The 21,556-nt window shown below is 34.8% G+C and overlaps 3 protein-coding genes across 4 annotated transcripts in view; all 3 read right to left on the bottom strand.

Moving 5' to 3' along the window:
• Positions 1–184: 184 nt before the first annotated feature.
• On the bottom strand, positions 185–12,179 carry LOC306848933 (UDP-galactose translocator-like). The gene is made up of 5 exons (XM_079383722.1): positions 11,941–12,179; positions 9,824–10,006; positions 8,270–8,421; positions 6,468–7,156; positions 185–1,008 (listed from the first exon to the last, which is right to left on the bottom strand). The coding sequence occupies exons 1-5, from the start codon at positions 12,017–12,019 to the stop codon at positions 975–977; spliced, it is 1,137 nt and encodes a 378-aa protein (XP_079239848.1). The 5' UTR covers positions 12,020–12,179; the 3' UTR covers positions 185–974.
• Positions 12,180–15,995: 3,816 nt separating this feature from the next.
• On the bottom strand, positions 15,996–19,568 carry LOC306849275 (serine/threonine-protein kinase pim-2-like). Its single transcript, XM_079384198.1, has 7 exons — positions 19,341–19,568; positions 19,059–19,159; positions 18,916–18,966; positions 18,276–18,496; positions 18,030–18,199; positions 17,767–17,943; positions 15,996–17,542 (listed from the first exon to the last, which is right to left on the bottom strand). The coding sequence occupies exons 1-7, from the start codon at positions 19,402–19,404 to the stop codon at positions 17,394–17,396; spliced, it is 933 nt and encodes a 310-aa protein (XP_079240324.1). The 5' UTR covers positions 19,405–19,568; the 3' UTR covers positions 15,996–17,393.
• Positions 19,569–20,545: 977 nt separating this feature from the next.
• The window catches only part of LOC306849046 (OTU domain-containing protein 5-A-like), a 36,974-nt gene continuing 35,963 nt past the window's right edge, over positions 20,546–21,556 (bottom strand). Inside the window, exon 9 of one of the 2 annotated variants that reach the window (XM_079383899.1) lies at positions 20,546–21,314. In XM_079383899.1, the coding sequence (XP_079240025.1) occupies positions 21,193–21,314 (122 nt within the window). In that variant the 3' untranslated portion in view covers positions 20,546–21,192. The remainder of the gene's footprint in view (positions 21,315–21,556) is intronic. The other variant, XM_079383900.1, reaches the window with a different exon arrangement.

Below are 21,556 nucleotides of genomic sequence, written 5' to 3' on the forward strand. Positions count from 1 at the left end.
AAATGAATGAAATATAATATAGATTAACAATTCAAGTAAAATAAATAATTTAAAACAATTAAATTCAAATATAAATAATTGTCCATTCATTTTTCGATTGAGAATAATATGTGGAAAATTGGTTAAACCCCCCAAAATCGATTATAGATCATATTTGTGTAATAATAACATCAACTAGGCAAATCACATTCAAAACAATGTTTATTCCATATATACATATAACCATACTAATTAGTCATGATTTGAAATGATTAAACATTTAGTTTAGTTTTAGATCTGCTCCCTTGAATAGTGACATAAGGCAAGTATTTGTTTAAGAGCCCACTGCTTTTCACATTTCACTGCTGCGCAGCCATTAAAAATATAGGTATTAAAACCAAAATCATCCAAAAAAAAGCACATTGACTATCCATACACAATGTGTTTAGGTCAGAAATGCAGTTGATGTAATCTAAAGAGTTGGACTCTTGTTATTGACAACTATAACATAAAAAATAGAGTTTAAATCTGAAAGTGCACTTTGGAGAAAATAAAGTCGGCTTGATCTTTAAAAGTGTATGTGATACTCTGTCTCACATAAAACTGTTGAAATGCATAAGGCACTACAAAACGCACAAGGCAATATTAAAGCATTAAAAAAGCAATACTGTATTGAATTCCAAGTATGATGAGGATTGCCATTCATTTTTCCAGTTCTAGCACACAAAATCTGTTTACATTAGTATTATACCGTCAGTCAATAGCAAAATCAAATGTATAACAATAGTGAGGTATCAGCTTAAATATGAGGTTCCATAAAGTAAGTCAGCACAGTTTAGTTTAGAAGTACCATCATTCATAACAGAGTTTAATATTGTGACCATAATCAGGCGCTTGAAATATAACCCTCATCTTTTCCTTTGGAAATGGGGCAGGAGTGTAGGACCTGTAGGCACAGTGTGTTCTCATCATCTTTTCTCATTTATCATGTTTCTTCAATTTCCTTTCTTCTTCGCTGGAGCCTTGGGACTAAAAGTGACAGAAGAGAGAAAGAAACGACATATTAATTGTGCGGTTAAATGAAAACAAAGCAAGAATATGCAATTTAGTGTTATATATTTCTCTACATATATGGATTAGTTCACATTATGTGTATTTGTCTGTCACAATGCTTGTTTTTACACACAAGTCATGGCATTCTTGAATATTATATACAGAGGTAAATATGTTGTAAAACATACCCAGCAATCTCACATTGCTCATTGGGAAATGTATTTCTGAGTTTTGCTTGCATTTTATATTCTCACAACACAAGTATGTGCACCTTTAACAGAACTAAAACCATCATTAACAAGCCCAAAAAAGTCAATATGAGTAATGGGTGCCGTCAGAATGGAAGTAAACAGCTGATAGAAACATCACAACATGCAGGTTTTCACTTCACAAAACATTAAGTGATGGACCGGAGTGGTGGTGTGGATTATGGTGTAACAGCCCGGTTGAAGAATAAAGGGTTTAACTCGTGCACTGATGTTGTACGGTCTTCCTTACTGTGTTTATTGTCCTTATAGACTTCACAACACCGTAAGAGCTAGAACAGATGAATAAACAATATTGGAAATTGTAATGAATTCTCATAAAAATAAAACAAACGATCGACCTTATAGCATCAAAATTACGAAATTAAAACTAACATTCACCCTAAACAACATAAAATTACTTGTAAATATAACAAACACATGAAACAGGTGTAGAGACATGATACATGTATACAGAGTGCGTAAATGTTCTTGACTACCTTGTTCTCCTTTCCAACCAGGTGCCAAACAACAAAGTCAAAAACAAAATACTGCAAAATAAAACAACAAACAATGACTAAATGACTAAATTCACTTGAAAGTGTCCTTAATCCTCCGTGATGCTTCTCCGTCTTCCGCGCGCTCTCTCTGTATTCGCGATTTAATAGTATATAAATCCTGGAAACTAATTCTAATAACAGAATTATTTACATATTGTGATGTTTTTATCAGCTGTTTGGACTCTCGTTCTGACGGCACCCATTCACTGCAGAGGATCCATTGGTGAGCAAGTGATTTAATGCTAAATTTCTCCAAATCTGTTCTGATGAAGAAATAAACTCATCTACATCTTGGATGACCTGATGCGGAGTAAATATTCAGCAAATTTTCATTTTGGGGTGAACTATTCCTTTAAATTAATAGTTGAAGGCCTTCCCAGAAAGAATTGACATCCTAATTAATTACAATGTTCATGGAATTAAAAGTTTAACAAGCATGTGGGTGTGGTGTTTCCTCACTTTTAGCCATGCAGTTTATTTATATAAAAGGTACAAGAGTTCAGTTAGTGGTTAGTATTCTCATGCAGGCTTTGAGCAAAATCACCTCTGATAACCTGTTCTGGTTGCATTATGTCAGCATGTGCCCTGAAACAACAGCTTTTCATGTTTGAAAGCTGATTTTACGGTGTTTTTTAGGTAGTTTGATGTATAAAAGGCTCAGTCAGCAAATCATGATGAATACATTTATGATTAACAGACTCTCATTATTTATATTAAGATTAATTATTAAAATGTATGAATCATTGTTTTGCTTGTGCATCACTGCATTTAATTTAGGCTAATTTAAATATATATATATATATATATATATATATATATATATATATATATATATATATATATATATATATATAATTAGCGTGTAAATTACTATATTACAGAAATAAGAATAACTAACACAGGAATGACAAAAAATAAACTCAAAAACCCCAGTGAAAAATCCAGATATATTATTCTCACAGCACTGAAAATATAGGAGAAATTATTGCCTTCATGCTCTTTATGCAAAACCTGCATTTCTTTTTTAATTTATTTATTGCTTTGGTGTGAAATGTGACATATCTACACATGCACACACAAGAAAGATTCACTTCTGAGGCTCATATAAGAAACAGAAACTCTATTCTGTATTTGATGTTTATTATCAGCCTCAAGAAAGAGGCCAGTTATAAGAAATAAGCCACCAGGGGCTGTCCTTTAACTCTTCTCAGACTATTTACAACATAGATCATAGTGCCAGAGACAAGGCTTAACAGAGGCCGTCCTTGATTTATCTGTGATGATGAAATCTCTGCAGTCTTTCTGCAATCAGGAAGTGTTAACAGTTGTCAAGAACACAAAACTTAAACAGAAATCTCAACTGGACATTTTTGTACACGCGATCACTTTCAGCTCAAGTATTTCGAATCAGATCTTTTCACCAATGAGCCAAAAGAAAACAAAGACAGATTTTTCAGTTCACATTGTACTTGTTTCATTGTGATTCACTCAAAATAAATATGATTTTTCTTTAAGGGCCACGGCTCAGAACAGGTTCTGAGTTACCATCATAATAATCTCTCATGAACAAATATGAAAAATTTACATGTTCAGCATCACGCACAAGTGTTTAGTGTCAGAAAATGGCTTGTGGTAAATTCTCTCATACCCAAACATACACAGACACACTTATAACATATATATAACCACAATCACTTTAGCTGCCTGAGGCCACTCTCGGCTCATTAGTTTCTGAAAGAGTCTCTGAAAACAACTCAATGATGGAGTTTAAGATCTAGGCTTTCAGCTTTAGAGCTGCAGGGAACCAACTACATTACAATTTGTGAAGTAAAGTCAACATGAAATGCTATTTACAACTCTTTTTAGCTTTTTAACATTAAATGATATCATACATGTATATACCATAGGTACTGATTTGATTGTGTGAAGTGAGCTAACGTTTGGAATAATTATGATTTTTAAATGTGTTTTTAAAAGTTGCTTCTTATCCTCACCAAGGCTGCATTTATTTAAAAAAAAAAATTGAAATACAATTATTAATTTTTTTTTTCTATCCTTTTTTTTTTTTATCATACTTGTCCCAATATTTTGAGTGGTTGCGTATCACGGTTTTCATAAAAAATATTAAGCAGCACAACTGTTTTCAACATTTATAAGAAGAAATTGTAATGAGTAATGATGTATGAAATTCAGCTTTGCATAACAGGAATAAATTACATTTTAAAATATATTCAAATAGGAAAAAGTTATTTTAAACTGTAATATTTTACACTACTACAGTACTATTTACTGAATCTTAAACAAATAAATGCAGCCTTTTAAAAAAAGTTTTGGCTACCAGTTTAAAAAGGGATATTTTATATTTATTATTTCCAGTTATAGTCATAATATCAGTACATTAACAGCCATTAAATTTCTGCATTACCTATTTTAATATACTTTTGAATATGGGCAAATTGTTACATTTAGATAAAACATTACAAAGTCCCATAATGTGCACAGCATCATGTAATAAAAAGAAAAAAAGAGTCATTTTCATTTCATGTTGACTTTAAAAAAAATGTAATAAAAAAAAAAGAAAAAAAGTAAACAAAGTAAACTGAATCACTGCGTGCCACGTTTCTTCATCCAAAACAATGAAGAATTAAAATCTACAGACTAAATTCATCATTTAGCAATCAAGCAGCACTTAAGCCAGTCCTTTTGATATTACATGAATCCTAACAAAACCTCTTTACCAAACCACAACCATATACTTCCCCAAATTCTAACGTATGATCCATCACCCGCTGTTGGTCACCAAATACAACATGTGCTCTGGTGAGCATATTTACGACTGCAAAAACAGAAAATAAAACATTCATTTTGCACCAGGACGTGCTATTGAGGTGTGTGGGGATTTACTGAGAACAGTTTTGGCATATTTGTATCAAATGTGTGCACAAAAATGTTTGTACAATACATAACATAAGATAAATCCACAAATCTCGATTAATTTTTTGCATCATAAAAAGATGATATAGTATTTTGATATTATGTACAGTGTAAGAACTATATTAACATTTTATAGTTACCATTCAGTCACAAGTTGATTGAGAAAGGCACAGCATTAACCATTTGTTGGTTAAGCAAAACTAGTCCCCCTCACGCAGAGACACACGCATACAATGAAAACAACCTTCATTAAGGTGCCATTTGGTTAGAAAATGACCAGGTTAGTCAATTTCCATCACAGAAAAGAGCTGCGAGCCGAAAATGCCAAAGACAAGGGTGGCAAAGCAAGAATCCACATGGACACAATGTGTTAAGTGATTGCCTGTCAAATATTTAACTAGTTCTGCAGTTGAATTCAATATTTGAATGAAGCTCAATGTCAATTCGTAGCCATTTTCAGACTTTTGAGGATGGCATCTCTTAACACATTGCATTATGGGTAAAAGGATGACTGGCAGAGATAAATGTTTGAGATGAATGTAACTTATAAGTCCCTGCAAGCTGATTTAAAAGCATCCCTTTATCCGACACCTCTACTATTACTATATCAGCCCAAAATCACTCAGATTGGGCCCAAACTCCACACGCCGGCAACAAAGTGCCACATTACTGCAACAGACACGCACGAATCAAGCTCTTTGCCACTGTACAAACTTTATAGGTACTGCCATGTTTTAAGTAGAAACACAGCAGACATTCACACAGCTTTTCTCAATCATTATTTTTCTTTGTCTCGATTTACACAGTTAACAATGATTTTTGGCAAAGAACTTGTAGCGTGTAGAAGCAGCTGTGAGTGAATCTGACAAAACCGGTATTTTAAAGTTAATAAAAAGTTTAAGCCTGTTTTGTGGACCATTAAGATTTTTGCACCATTTTCAACGCAAATAAGCACATTGTATTCCTGGATTCTTATTACCATTAAAAAACAAAAGATTATATTTTATTGAAATAAGAGTATTTGTATGTCATGATAGTAGATTTGTACTGAATTTAATTTGTTTTTTTTTATTTTCACAATGCAAGTTAATTTGTATTTATTTATTTGCATTGCATTAATACAAATCTGGGAGATAAATGTGCTTAAATTTCACAATGCAAACATTTGTATTGGTACTTAATAGGCTTTAATTTTTTTTCTCTGCATTTTGAAGTAGAAGTTATAGCCTAGGTTTTGTTTGATTCACCCATTAGTTTTCAAGTCAATCCAGCCCAATGTTCCTCTGCACAGCAGTAGCCTGGCAATTAGGTTCTCGTCTGCTTCCCCAAGATTGAGCTGTCTAATAGGAAAAAGCTGTTTAAGGCAAACAGAGAAGGGAGGTGAAGACGTTTGAGAGAGATATGCCTACGAAGGTGAAAAATGCCACAGCTTGTTTTTGGTATTAAAAAAAAAGAAAAACTGAAAACCCCAAAACCTAAATCTACATCTCTCTGGTTTGTGCTTTCCAAATGAATTAAGTGCCGACGGCCATGTTCATGAACGACCTAGTCTGAACCAGATGGTTAAATCTTCACAGAAGCACCCAAACCCACAGCAGCAGAGAGAAACGAGAAAGAGGAGAGTTAGGACTTCCACCGAGAGAGGTAAAGAGTGATTAATGGAAGGGGACACAGATTTCATTTCACCAGCACTGACTTTGGGAGGAAAGCTTCCAGCTCTGAGTCTCCTCCTTTGCTGTTACTAGATGAAGATGTGCTGGGAGTGCTGGTGTTTGGTTTGGGGAGACTGTACATATAGACGGCTCCTATGACCAATCCTGCACCCAGCGTGAAGATCAGGTCCACGTGGAAGCCGAAGAGGTAGATGGACGTGATCGTGGACACGATGATGGAAAAAGAGGTGGCGAAGCCTTTGAGAATGTTGTCCGCGTATTTTACGACAACGGCTACCAGGAGGCCGCCGAAGGCCTGGTTGAAGATGACGCCCCACACCATGGGCGTGTAGCCGAACAGGAAGCCTTTCTCTGCGATGGCGGCGCCGTCGTTCCACCACATGCCGAGGAGACCCAAAACAGTCCCAAAGATCCCGAGCTGGATGTTTCTCATCCACACCGAGGCAGAGCTGCCCTTTAAGATCTTCTCAAAGTACACGCCTGCAAACCCGGAGGATAGGCAAGAGATTATCACGGACACCAGGCCCTTGAAGTAGTTCTGGTTGGTGCTGGTCAGAGCCTCCTTCTGTTTCCCACTCTCCTGGTCGACCTGGACGATCGCCACACCGGCAAACAGCAGCACTAGAGAGATCCACTGGATTTTAGACAGACTCTTGCGCAGCATGAGCACTGAAAACAATGCTGTGGTCAAGATCTTCAGCTGATATGTGACCTGCAGAAAAGAAAGAGAAAGTGGTACATGGAAAATTTCATTCATTTCTATGAATCTGTTCCATTAATTGATTTAAAACTCTGAATCAACAATATGCAGATACTGCATATATGAACATTCATTACTATGCACAGTTACATTGGTGCATATAAATAAGTGATAAAAACAACTTTGCCCTGTTTATTTTAGTAAAAAAAGTAGCATAGAAAGTGCTGATATTCATGTTAACTAAAATGTTTTCAGTAATTGAAATAAAGTTAAAATAAAACATTATTAAAGTGAAATAAAATTAAAGCTATATGTGACCACCAAACCAGTCATAAGGGTCAATTTTTTTAAATTGAGATTAATATATCATCTGAAAGCTTAATAAATAAGCTTTCCATTTATGTATGGTTTGTTAGGACAACGTCTGGCTGAGATACACCTATTTGAAAATCTGGAATCTGAGGGTGCAAAAAAAATCGAAATACTGAGAAAATCACTAGTTCTTAGCTATGCATTACTAATCAAATTAAGTTTTGATATATTTATGGTAGGAAATTTACAAAATATCTTCATGGAACATGATCTTTACTTAATATACTAATGATTTTTGGCATAAAAGAAAAATTGGTAATTTTGACCCATGCAATGTATTGTTGGCTATTCCTACAAATATACCCGTGCTGCTTATGACTGGCTTTGTGGTCCAGGGTCACATATAGAAGTTTAAAAAAAGCTAACTCACAAAACAAATTAAGTAACACTTTAAATAAACTGAAAATATGAATGCATTTCAATATTTTAATGAGTACTATAATATCATAAATAAAATATACAATAACATTCTAAAATAAAAATGCCTTTTAACAAGAATTCTCATGCATTTGAATTCTTACATAAAACATTTTAAAACTACTTGGCTGCAGTGGCTGTTTAATCAGAGAAAGAATAGAAAGTAGTTGTGTAATACTATATTACAAATCTTTTGGTGTAAGAAACTTTAACATTATAAGCAGACTTAAAGCGTTACAAAAATCTACAATTGGGGATGTTTGAAGTGAAAAGTAGTGAATCTCTCAGGAGAGAGAGGTGAAGGAAGGGCATAAACAAACTGTGGAGCAGTCTCACCTGGAAAGTGGCTGCTGGTAAATTAGAAATGGCCACATACTGCAGGTTGTTCTGTAAAGTGTAGATGAGCGATGGAACTGCTAACTTCAGTGTGTCCAAATACTGTACGACTATAGAGTCATACAACAACCATACAAAGGACTTCACATTACCTGCATTTACAAAAAATAAGAAAGGACACGTTATCACCAGACACATTGCTGCAATACTACTACAACTAATAAATGTAGTAATTAAAAAACAATTATATAAATTATTAGTAGTACTAATAATAGTAGTATTGTTATTACATACTCTAGCGCTCATGAGGGTCCATAGATTTTTTAATGGTTTTGTATCTTATGCTCACCAAGGCTGCATTCATTTGATCGAAAACAGAGTATAAACCGTAAAATTGTGAAAAAAAATCAAAATGCGCTAACTAAAATAATTATTTTTATTTGAATTTATTTAAAAATGTCATTTATTTCTGTCACGTAAAGCTGAATTTTCAGCATCATTACTCCAGTCTTCAGTGTCACATGATCCTTCAGAAATCATACTAATAAAATGATTTAATGATTAAGAAAGATTTCTTATTATTATCAATGTTGAGAACAGTTGTGCTGCTTAATATTATTGCATTTTTTTCCCAGGATTTTTTGATCTATAGAAAATTCAAGCATTCAGTGTTTATTTGAAATGGAAATCTTTAACATTATAAATATATTTACTGTCACTTTTGATCAGGCTAATGAAATCATTATTTCTATCATTTTTATCACCATATCAATAAGCTATTCATAATTTTTCTCTACCTCATATTGCTGCTATTTAAATACCCTGTACAACTTTTTTGCACATTATTTTTGCACATTCCTCTTATTACCATTTAAGTCAACAACATACTGACCTGCACATTTATATTTATATTTTTTATCTTATCTTTTATTTTATTTTATTATTTTATTTAATTTCTTCTACTTTTCTTCTTAATATTTGTATACTTTATAATTGCACTGTCCTTGGAGCGGACCTGACCTACATTTCACTGCTGGTTATAATCTGTATAATTGTGTATGTGACAAATAAAACTCTTGAATCTTGAAATATAAATAATACTAATTTCTTACATAAAAATATCTATATAGATTAGTGTTTAGGCACTTGACATTTCTTTTAAAATGCATTTTAAAACATAATAAATGTATACAGTGTACAAATACAACACTAATAGTACATTTATTCATTTAGCTGACGCTTTTATCCAAAGCGACTTACAATTGCTATATATGTCAGAGGTCGCACGCCTCTGGAGCAACTAGGGGTTAAGTGTCTTGCTCAGGGACACATTGGTGTCTCACAGTGGATTCGAACCCGGGTCTCTCACACCAAAGGCATGTGTCTTTTCCACTGCGCCATCACCACCCCATGTATTGTAAGTATTAGTATTGTAAGATAAGATTAGAGATAGTATTGATAGTATTGTAAGATAAGACATTAATCTTTGAACATAATGCACATTAAGTCACAGGCTGCACGTAACATGCCACAATATGATTCCAGTGAACGCACCTCTCTTCTCTACCAGGATGATGACCAGACAGGTGAACACTTTAAGAACTTCTGCCAGCACCACGGCTGATGTGGTGTAGAAATGATCTCCCGGCAACGTCCTCACGTAACGGATGCTGAGGATGAGCGATGCATTCTGGATCACCAGAATCGCCAAACTGATGTACTTCAACTTCCTATTGACTGCAAGAGACACAATCTTTTAGTCAACTTTTAGCTCAAACTAGCTTTTTTACTGACAGTGTGAAACCGGAATAACTGGAGGCTGAATTAATGGATCTCAACACTGACGTTAGTATAATGGCAGCATTTCACTTTTCTGAATGAGGCTAGTCAATGTTTAGTTTGTATTTTCAGTTAGGACACACCTACACACGTCGACAGTGGGCGAATGTTTGCTCAAACCAGTGGCACCACCCTGCTAACAGACACTTCATTCTTTCACCAAACCCTTTTCTTAGTTCATTTATTAGCTAAACGCAGTTCACTGGCAAACTAGGTAACAAACAGCCAAAACCACATTATCTTATATTAACATTAGAAGGTTAGAAAACAAAATCAAAGATATAAATCTCACCAAATATACAAAACAAATAATTATTCACCATGGTGTTATTATTAGAGAGAATATGTATAACAAAAAGGTAATTTGAGCTCAAGTTTCTCGAGACAGCCTGTGGACACTATAGACATGATGAACAGGAATTGTGAAACTTATAAACTTGCTTTGCTGGTTTATAGTGCGCTGATGTCTTTTCTTCTGTAAAGAATGTGATAACTGCAGATGGACTGAGAGAAGTGCCACACTGTCAAAACCCATCTGACAAGGGAAAAGAGCTCCTGTCTGCAAGATGACAATGAGCAGGACAAAATCTTTCAGTTTATTTAATTTCCAACGGAAGTCCTAGAGATGTTTTACACATACACAGCAGAATAAAACCGGTGAATAAAGTCTGGTGCAATTTAGCTAATGTATTAGGTATGAACTAACAATGTATAGTTTTACAGCATTTATTAAGCTAGATTGTTGATTTATAAATATAATATCGTGCTTGTTCATTCATATTTGTTCACAATAAATGGTTAACTTCTACATCTTGAGATGTAAAAACTATGTAGAAATTAACACAGAACTAACCTTAACAAAAGCTAAACTAGATTAATAAAGGCTGTACAAATGTCCACTGTTAACTCATTTTATTTTACATAATAAAAATACAAATGTTAATATTTGTTCAGAAAACTATATAATGCAGTGAACAGATGTGCAACTTTCTCAAGGTAAATGACTATTTTTTGAAGTCAAAATTAGTTTTCCTTTGCAATATCATAAATATGTTGTATTTAGCTCCTGATTCTAGCTTCCATTAATAATAGCTTTCATTATTTGGGCTCTACACCAAAACTAACCTTCCAAAAAATGTCCCGTAGTAATCCATAACCAATACCACGGTACTTTGATACACACTATAGTATTGAAAGACTGCCATTTTTCATGCTATTTGCATAGAACTAAAAAAAAAATACTATAGTAACGTTATATGCATAAAATCTGTAGTACTATGACTTTTTTTTTTCAAAAACAAAACTCCAGAATTGTTACAAATGTTATTGTTGCTACTGTACAATCATAATCTGACACAAACTTTAAAAGAGAATCATTGTGTTTTACTTTGCTGAATACTTGAAAGATTGCCATACTCATGAACCATGGTATTTAATACTTTAATTAAAGCAGTGGCGGCCAACCCTGTTCCTGGAGATCTGTCTTCCTGTAGGGTTCAGCTCCAACCCTGATCACACACACCTGTCTTTAATTATCAAGTGCTCCTTCAGATCCTAATTAGTTGGTTCAGGTGTGTTTGATCAGGGTTGGGCTCCACTGCTTTAAAGAATGCCATGATACTTACCTCAGTGCCATTATTTACATCAAACGTTACCACGATATACGTCCAATAAACATGGTAATATCAAAGTACTTCTTTATTACAGGTGACTAGGGAATCTGGGTGGTAACTATGGTTACCATTATTAATTTTCCAACGTGTGAGTTGACTTAACCATCGAGTCCTTAAGCTGTCAGACGTTTAAACAATAAATGAAATGCTGTTTCTCACCTTCATTCTGTCTTCGGGAGGATGTTTTATCTTCAGTGCTTCTGTTAGGACTCTCGTCGCTTGCTGCAGCCATCTTCATCAAACATGAACCCCAATCTGTCCACAAATTAATGCCTACAGAGCTTAATGATAATTTCCCCGCCGCTGCCTCATGAAACAGCTCATAAATGAGATGGAAATGATGAGAGCTGCTCGAGGAAGTGTTGACGTCTCCAAACACACAAGCACTTCCTGTTACGCGATCTTCTTCACTTTCTCGTGTTCTGAATTATGGAAACGTTTTAGCGCCGCCTACAGACTCGGAACAAACAAATAAAAAATAAAATAATAATAACAATAGAGCGTCAAACAATTAATCACATCCAAAATAAAAGTTTTTGTTTATATAATAAATGTGTGTGTACTGTGTATATTTATTATCTATATATAAATACACATATGCATGTATATATTTAAGAAACATGTTTTGTTTATATATTAAATATATATTTTATATAATATAATTTATATTAATATAAATACATGTCAATATTTTCAAAATATATGCTGTATGTGTGTGTGTCTTTATATATACATAATAAATATACACAGTACACAAACATATATTTTGTAAACAAAAACTTTTATTTTGGATGTGATTAATCGCGATTAATCGTTTGACAGCACTGAAAATAAATAGTGGTAAAAAAAAAGTACCACAAAATTACTATGGTATTAGCATTGCATTTTTTAATATATGGAGTACCGTGTAAAAATATGATACATGCATATGCATATATATATATATATATATATATATATATATATATATATATGCATAATCGATACATACCAAGTAGTGTGGTACCACCTAAGGATTTTAAAAGTGTATTACCCTGGTACTTTTTAAATAAATAAATAAAACATGGTACTACTGTTGATATCATGCTATTTTCTTATATAGCCATTTTTATAACGGAATTATGCATCCATGGAGGAGAATTTGTTTAGTTTTGTTTTTAAGGAAAAAAATTGTGATAATAAAATATTTATAATATTATTTTAGTAGCTACTGCACTATTTGTAAAAACATTTGTAGAATTACCATAGGCCATTTCATTTAAATTTTTGTTTTAATTCTAAATTAAATATGTGCTATCTTTAATGTTTAATTGACACCAATGTATGGACTAAACAGGTAACTAAAATATTGCTATAGTGTTGCTCAACAATAATTAAATATGACAAAAATCCATTGAAACTGTCTCTTATGAAGTATGACGTGTTGCTCTAAGAACCTCTAGATGGCAGTAGCAAGCAATAATTTCTGTAAAGACTTTTTATCCAATAATTCACAACCTGAGTCTGAAATTATCAACTGCTAATTATAAAGTAAAGTATTATATAATCTTAAAATGTTTGTTCATTTGAATAAAAGTTATCCCTATGGTTTAGTAAGGAAATGTGACCCTGGAGCACAAAACCAGTCTTGAGTCGCTGGAGTATATTCGTAGCAATAGCCAAAAATACATTGTATGGGTCAAAATGATAGATTTTTCTTTTATGTCAAAAATCATTAGGATATTAAGTAAAGATCATGTTCCATGAAGATATTTAGTAAATTCCCTACTGTAAATATATCAAAACTTCATTTTTGATTAGTAATATGCATTGCTAAGAACTTCATTTGAACAACTTTAAAGGAGATTTTCTCAGTATTTAGATTTTTTTTTTGCACTCTCAGATTTTCAAATAGTTGTATCTCGGCCAAATATTGTCCTATCATAACAAACCATTCATCAACGGATATAAGCTTATTTATTCAGCTTTCAGATGATGCATAAATCTCAATTTCGAAAAATTGACCCTTACGACTGGTTTTGTGATCCATGGTCACAAATATTCATAGATTCTTTCTGAACAAAACCTTATTTGAGGTTGTTCAACACACATTCTCACACAATTAACACAACACCCGGTGGCATGAAAAAAAACATCAAATGTGCAAAATGTGTCTTTATTGCTTAAATACACGTTTGTCCTTGTGGGAATTACAAATTTAAGAATCTGTCTTAGATACTGATTTTATGTCCTTACATAGAATCACCTGAAAAACTAAAGTGAAATACATTGTATTTATTTAGCATTTATGGTAAAGATGATGACATCAGATGAACGATCCTGTTAAACAAAGAGGTTCCTGCCAGACCCTGCTCTCTTATTGTAAGTCAAATGAGCCAGATAACGGAGACTCTCACCTTTTATTTGTAATGGCTCTTGGTGTCCCTGCCCCAGTCTTTGGGAGATATGCTGATTGGATTAGGAGTGGTTAAATGGGGCAGGTTACTATACCTGAATACTTCATTTGCATGCTTTGTTTAAGGGCGTCACCCAGGTGCTTTGACTCCTTTCCTAAGCCTCCTTTCCTTTGAGATACTGATTTTTGACTTGCATGAGCTGTAAGCTCTAATCATCAGAATTAAAACAAAAACACTTTTGAAGTGTTTTTACATGTAATGAATCTAAAATATATGAAAGTTTCACTTTTTGAAATAAGTTACAAGAAAAAATGAACTTTTTCACCATATTCTTGGTGAATAAAATGTAAATGTAAATGTATATTCTTATTTTCTGAGATGCACTTGTATAGTGGAACAAAGAATACTAGTTAAACATATATGAATATAAAACAATAGAAGTATAAGAAAAACAATTATAAACCTATAAAACAGTTAACCATCTGACTATACGTATACCTTAAATAGTTAACCATACACACACAAACTGAGACTGTACAAAAACCTTACATAAATACTGTAAATGAAATTGTGCAAAAGAGATATTTTGGGGGAAGCCATGCATATTCAATATATTATTCAATATTCAACTTAATTTCCAGACTCAAGGTCCATTAGCAAGAAACACACAATACAAACCAGTACAATACACATTAAAAAAGATATTTACACTAATACTTCCTCGGCTGATATCGCATTTCAGTAAGCCTAGGAATTGACAACATTATAATATTGTTATGTGTATCGTCCAGCCAAATAAATTTATACATCAGATGACTGCACTCTTCCCTTACAGAATAAATCACTTGCACTGCTCCGTCCTGGTCTTGCATAGAGCAAGATGATTTGTTGTGCAATATCTAATCAAACTGAGTTTTTGTGTGAGGGAGTGTTTATAAAAAGTGTCTAGTGTACATTCAGAGAAAGAGAAAAGAGTGTGTTACTACAGGTGGCCCACTCACCTGTGTGTAGCACACTCAGAATTGCACTTAATTGGGTTAAATGAATAAATGTAAATGAATAAATGTTTCAGATCCAAGATGGCGGCGCGGCCAGACGCTGTGGCTATGTCCTAATAATCTCACTTTACTGCTAATTCATAAGGAAATCACTTCAAAACATATCTATGCTTGCCAAAGCCTTTTGGAAATCGGCAGTGCATACAAACACCAACTCTCGCCGGCAGCTACTGAGAAGCTTTGAGGCCTCAAAAGGTAATCTAATAATGTGGTCTAAATTTAAATGTTAAAAAAATAAATACATTTTAAGAAATCTTGCCATACCAGGCTATTCGAACCAAATTTTACTCAGTATTAGGATATGACTACTTGTTTTTTATTACAGCCCGTGATAATTAATACATTACAAAAACATTGTAAATATTAGGCTAAAAGAAAGTCATCCCACTCCTCTCTACGTCTACTTCTATCATCGCTTGGATTACAGCATCACGCTCCTTCATTTTGAATGTGATTTTTCTCCAATGAGGGGGCGAAACATATGTCAAATTACGCTATACGGCACTTTTATATCATTGCACTGGTTGGAAGACAGAGTGTCAATCAATTTACACTTGGGTGTCTACCAGTATATACATTCAGGGTGTCCGTTGCAGGCGTTAAACCATGTGGAAAAGTCAGTTCTGTGATTACAGTAAAGCACGTGAAAATGCTAAAAATATTCCTGCTTCACTTGTCGGGAATAACTAACCTGAATGGTTGGACTGGAGAGGCCTGTTTAAAAATTCCTTGATGAATAGAAAACTATGATCACTGATATGACTTGAGTTCCTCGTTTTATTTCTTATTTGCATGAGCAAAAATTAATAGAAAAGACAAGACAGGTGTTTCTTTAAATATAGATACTTCGCATCTATATTTTTTATTCATAGAATCTCTTAAATTAAACGTGACAACAGCCACAGGACATTGTTGAATACACAAGTATTTACAGCAAAATTGTTGTGCCAACCCAAGCAAAAACGCAAGGATTTTTTTATATATATATAACAGAAGATTAAAGAAAAAAAGACTGTACCAAAAATACCCCAGTGTTTACATGGATGCATTACATGTTATGTTGGGAAAGGTCCAGTTTGCACACATTCCAATTTTAAAGTCTCAAAAAATACAATTCAAACATGTCAATGCTGTTTTGGATCCAAACACAAAAGCAAATCACTTGCGGAAACACTACCAAACTTAGTCCAGATCTCAAATCCAAATCAAATGATCTTATGAATCACATAAGACAGTAAGGCAGATCTCTTTGGTGTGTAATCAGACAATTAGGAAAAGCCCATAGGCCCTCTTTAGTAAACATCAACAGTGGGTTAGTGGTTGAAACCCTCATGACATTAGTTAACATGCTGACCTTTGAGAACTTCCAACAAAATGACACATAGCTGAGTTTGTTCAGTACAAAGCGTCCTGACAACATTCTTTAAGTTACAGCGCAGGTATTTCGCAAACAATGCCGACAGAAACCAAAAGCCGGCTTAGTAATGGCTCTGAGGAATCCATCTTGGGAATTGGTTCATTTAGAGTAAACAGGATCCACAGGAATGTTCCTCTTCTTTTCTGTCGCACCTTCTTTGAGAGTGTGTGTTTATAAATGGGAACAGATCCACATGAGCCTGAATTATTGTTCCGCCAGGCCTCCCGTCAAAAGACTGGAAAGTAGATCCAAAGTCTTTTTGAAACCCCTTAGAACAGGGAGAGAATATCATTGTACAACAGAAACCTGTAAAACCAGGGATCATCGCAGTCTGGTAAATTACTGCAAGTCCACCTTCTGTCATTTAAGTCAGTTAGAACTTCAAAACAAACAAGATGAACACCGTTTACTGCTTCTGAAATTCTTGCAAAAATAAATTAGTACGTGGCTGGGAAAAATAAATAATCAGCAATAAATAAAAAGTTGCATTGAGCTGTGATGGTTGTAGTCGTGGGAAATATTCATTCATAAAGTAAACCTGCAGCAATCCAGGGCTATTCTGGGTGTCTAGAAGCATAGATCCCAAGTCCAAATGAAACGACACGAACGCTGAAGGCAGCCAAACAAAAAATAAATAAGGAAGAATCCAGAAGCCAGCAACTAGAGTTCAGGAAGTCCAGTGTGTAAAACAAAACAGTGTGTGTGTGAAATTTCTGAATCGAGTCCAAAGTCCTTCAGGATTTAAAGGCTTGGCTTAATATTGCTTTCCGCTTGCAAATCTCCAATGTCCTCAGTGCTCTCCATCATCCAAGGATGCTGCAAAATCTGCTCCAAACTAGGCCGTTCCTCCGGCCTGTACGAAAGGCACCAGTGAATCAGAGACTGGCATTCTGAAATGAAAGAATAAATGTTGAATAAACCTGGCATCGTATACATCGAATGGCTCTGTGACGAGACGTTCTGTTGTAATTAAATGTGCAAATGTAAATGTTAAGTAACAAATCTGCTTGATTATATTGAAACAGTGCTTGCATAATTTGCAACCCATTTGATTGTTATTTTTGGGTGGACTGTCTCTTTAAGAAAGTAGATTTAATTTAGTTTGCAGGCTCACCTTTGGAAATGCGTTTAGTGAAACTTGGAGTGCCATGGACAATGTCGGCATCCCGCTCAAAGGGTATGTCTCCACACACCATGTCAAACAGAAGCACGCCCAGCGACCACACGGTGAGCGGGTGAGCGTTGTAACGCTGTTGGAGGATCCACTCTGGAGGGCTGTAGACTCTGGTCCCTAAACAGACAGAGGGGTCATTAGAAACTGCTCCAGATTCATGCTATATTCATGCATACGCAGTAACCAAACTAAAGCTGCCTTACCTTCAAAGTCAGTGTAAACGGAGTCCTTCAGTAGAGCACCAGATCCAAAGTCAATGATTTTGATGTCTCCGGTGCGGGTGTCAACGAGGATGTTCTCATCTTTGATGTCCCGGTGCACAATTCCCTTGGAGTGGCAGAACTGCAGGGCTTCAATGACCTGTTTGAAGAATCTAAAAAAGACGATACTCATCAGTATTGTGGCTCACTGTTAGAATCGAATGTCAAAAGACTGTCGCTTTTTCGCACCTCTGTGCAATGGGCTCCTCCAGGGCCCCACGTTCAGTGATGAAGTCAAACAGGTCCTGGCAGTGTTGGGGTTTCTCAAACACAATGAGGTATCCCTGACCCGGCATCTCAAACCAGTCGAGCATCCGGATGATACCGCGGTGACCGGGTAGCGACCCCGACCCTTCACCCAGACGCAGGAGGAGAGCGATCTCCATGGGGACTTTGTTTGCTGTACCAGGCTGTGAAGGGTAAATAAAAAAAACAATGGTCATTATTAACTTTGGATTCTGATTATTTTCCACCGGAAAAGACGTTATATTAAAAAAATTCCCTAGAAAAGTTCCACAGGTGTAAACTTGGGTTATTAAAAGGGAAACTATAATTTTATCTATTGGACCTATAAATATTCTTCTTGTTATGAAACCAAATATATCTCGTCTATGAAGTCTATTACTATAAAACAGGTTCTGACACACTTGGGAAAGTCCACTTAAGTTTCCCCTTTAGGGTACTTTGAAAAGCCAGTATCATCAGGCCTACGCTGTTCCGGTAAAAAACAGAAGAGGGCGCTATTTCTATGATTTCATTGTTTATATGTTCAACTAATAAAAAAAAAATTAAAAAACACATTTGCATTAAAATATGAAGGATTACTCACCAGACTGGCCCACTGCTGAATTCTATCACAGGATATTTGTTTGATAGCGACCTAAAATGATAATAAAAGTAATTTAGAGGATAAATTTATGAAGATATATGCACGAATGATTACTATTTTATATTGGAGTATATCATTGTTACCTGTAGTCCGTCTGAAGTGCGCTGTCCCGAGAACACAGACCCGAACCCGCCGCTTCCCAGAAGAGATCCCATCTTATATTGCTTCTCAAACTGCTCTTTAACTGAAAGTAAACACAATCAAATATTAAAAAAGAATGCATTATTATGCTTCTGGATTAATATACAATTTAGCACGAGCGCCATTTATTATTTAACTGTTGATAAAGTTCGAAATAATGTATAATCCACAGCCTTACAAACAAATCTTTATATTTTTCTTGTTCGGTGTTTTAATGAACTTACCATTTTTTGGTCTCGCGCCTTCCAGCTGATCCGAGCGCAGGTCAACAATCCTTTTATCCAACATTTTCAGATTTTATACGAATAAAAACTCTCAAAACAAGTGATGTCTTCAGCTAGTACAGTGTGCCGCCTCAGCAGAACATATCCATGGTAATCTGCTTTCAGTTCAATACAAATTCCGTCGTTTGCAGCGAGCGACTCCTTCCAACACTCGCACTCTTCTGAATCACCTCGCGGTTTGTTGATGTTTTAAGTTTAGATGCGTAAACACGCCCACTTTCACGAACCCGCCCAATCGCGGCCAACACGCTTGCACTGTTTTGAACTGATAGCCAATCACAGCGCTGAACATTTGAAATAAATGAATATTAATGAGCGGTGGTTAAAATTCTAAGAATCTCCAGCTCTTACGCCCAACGACCTCAGAAAGCGCGCGCGCGCCCGATGACGGGAATACCTTTGACTTTTTTTAACGCGTACATTTTGAATGCACTCATGCACTAAGACAAAATATTCAAGCTGTTTCTAACAGCATTTTAATGAAACCCATGAAATAACCATTCCGAATAGACTGGAAGAATAGAATTTAAAAATCAGTTTGCAGAGATAAATGCCACTAGTAGCAAATTAAAAAGACAGTAGTGTCTCATAATTAGGTACAAATAAAACTGAAAAAGATACTAGCAATCAATACATTTTACTACTAGAAAAAACTAATACTAGAAAAACTGGAACAGGTAAATGGAAGTGAATCTAATCCCCAGATCCTCATATAGAATTATATGGCAAAACATGCTCTTTCTTCTTTTCTTTTTTTTTTCTTAAACACTCAGATTGAATCTGAACTGAGAAATGAAGTAGTACCCAAGTAACAAGTTCTAATAATTAATGAATAGCTAGTCACACTAGTGGAAAAAAAAAAACATACTAGTCACTATTGGGTTATTACATAGTAATTAAAACAAATTAAGTCATAAAGAAGATACAACAGTGTAGCTGAAAGAACAGTCATTTAGAAAAAATATTGGACACATCTGCACATATAAATAGGGATGATCTTGAAGGGCATATAATGACTCATGCTTTAGCATGCTCTGTGCATGTGGGACAGTCCCACATCAGCTATTTACAAAATCTAATGTGGTTTTGTCTCCATGATGATATACCAAGAAAAACAGAACTTTAATAGCGAAACGATGGTGTTTGATAATGCTTTATATGCAGATATCAGGACCTCACTTACCAGACTTAAATGTCCTAGAGATCATTGGAGACACTCGACTGGTAGATTTCTGCATTGCATTAAAGTTGCATACATTTCTATATACATAAATATTCAGACACACTTCATTCTTTAATAAAACTCTTTTCCACATTTGAGAGTAATAGTGAAGTCGTCAAAAATATGAATCAAGACTGTATAAAAAGGATGCCAACAAATAAGTATATTTCTTCAGAAAGTTCTTTTTTTTTTTATTCCAAGAAAAAAAGAGCATTTTCATCCCAAACAAGAAAATAAAACAAGATTATATTAATTAAGAGGATAAAGTATGACTTTTTTCAATAACTTTTTGTTTCCCCATGTTTTCTATAATGATATCAGTCATGTTTATTTTCACATGCACCTAAAGAAGTCCAATGATGGTATGAATGGTGTAAGAAAGAAAAGGAGTGGTTAGGTGAGTATCACAACAATGGGCCATTACTGCTGGATGGCTGAGGCCAGTGATGGACTGATGGATGGAAAGGGAGGACAATGTGAACTGCATGATAATGGAGAGAATGTGAATGGTTTGATCCCCATGTATCTGCCTCCTGCTTCAGATGCAGATTGTGCCTCAACCCTCCTTTATCAACTGCTGTCTGGAGAAGGTTCTCTATGCATGGCGTTTTTCTTCATGCTGTCGAGGTATTCCTGTTGTGACACGGCCAAGACGGATGCCAATATTTCGTCATCCTCCCAGTCTGTTAGGCCTGTTGCAAAACAAGAGCAACAAAACATATTATGGTTTGCTGACACCGATAAAAACAGCCTATTATATTCAACACAAATCAAATCATTTCACACACGACTGAATTTCTTATCTGAAGGCTTCTGCTCAAATGCTTAAAAATAATTTTATAGGTAACTGTATACACTACCTGTGAACAGTTTGGAATAATTAGGATTTTAATGTGAAATAAGTCTCTTATGCTCACCAAGGCTGCCTTTATTT

This window comes from Barbus barbus (genome assembly GCF_936440315.1).
Source record: "Barbus barbus genome assembly, chromosome: 29".
NCBI lineage: Eukaryota > Metazoa > Chordata > Actinopteri > Cypriniformes > Cyprinidae > Barbus > Barbus barbus.

Coding starts and splice junctions, on each gene's coding strand:
- LOC306848933 (XM_079383722.1), bottom strand. CDS start 12,019: ATGAAGATGGCTGCAGCAAGCGACGAGAGTCCTAACAGAAGCACTGAA. Junction 7,157..8,269: donor TACCAGCAGCCACTTTCCAG/GTGAGACTGCTC, acceptor TCTTTTCTGCAG/GTCACATATCAGCTGAAGAT. Junction 1,009..6,467: donor CTGGAAGCTTTCCTCCCAAA/GTCAGTGCTGGT, acceptor TGTCACTTTTAG/TCCCAAGGCTCCAGCGAAGA.
- LOC306849275 (XM_079384198.1), bottom strand. CDS start 19,404: ATGTTGGATAAAAGGATTGTTGACCTGCGCTCGGATCAGCTGGAAGGC. Junction 18,967..19,058: donor GCACTTCAGACGGACTACAG/GTAACAATGATA, acceptor TTATCATTTTAG/GTCGCTATCAAACAAATATC. Junction 17,944..18,029: donor CGTTTACACTGACTTTGAAG/GTAAGGCAGCTT, acceptor CTGTCTGTTTAG/GGACCAGAGTCTACAGCCCT.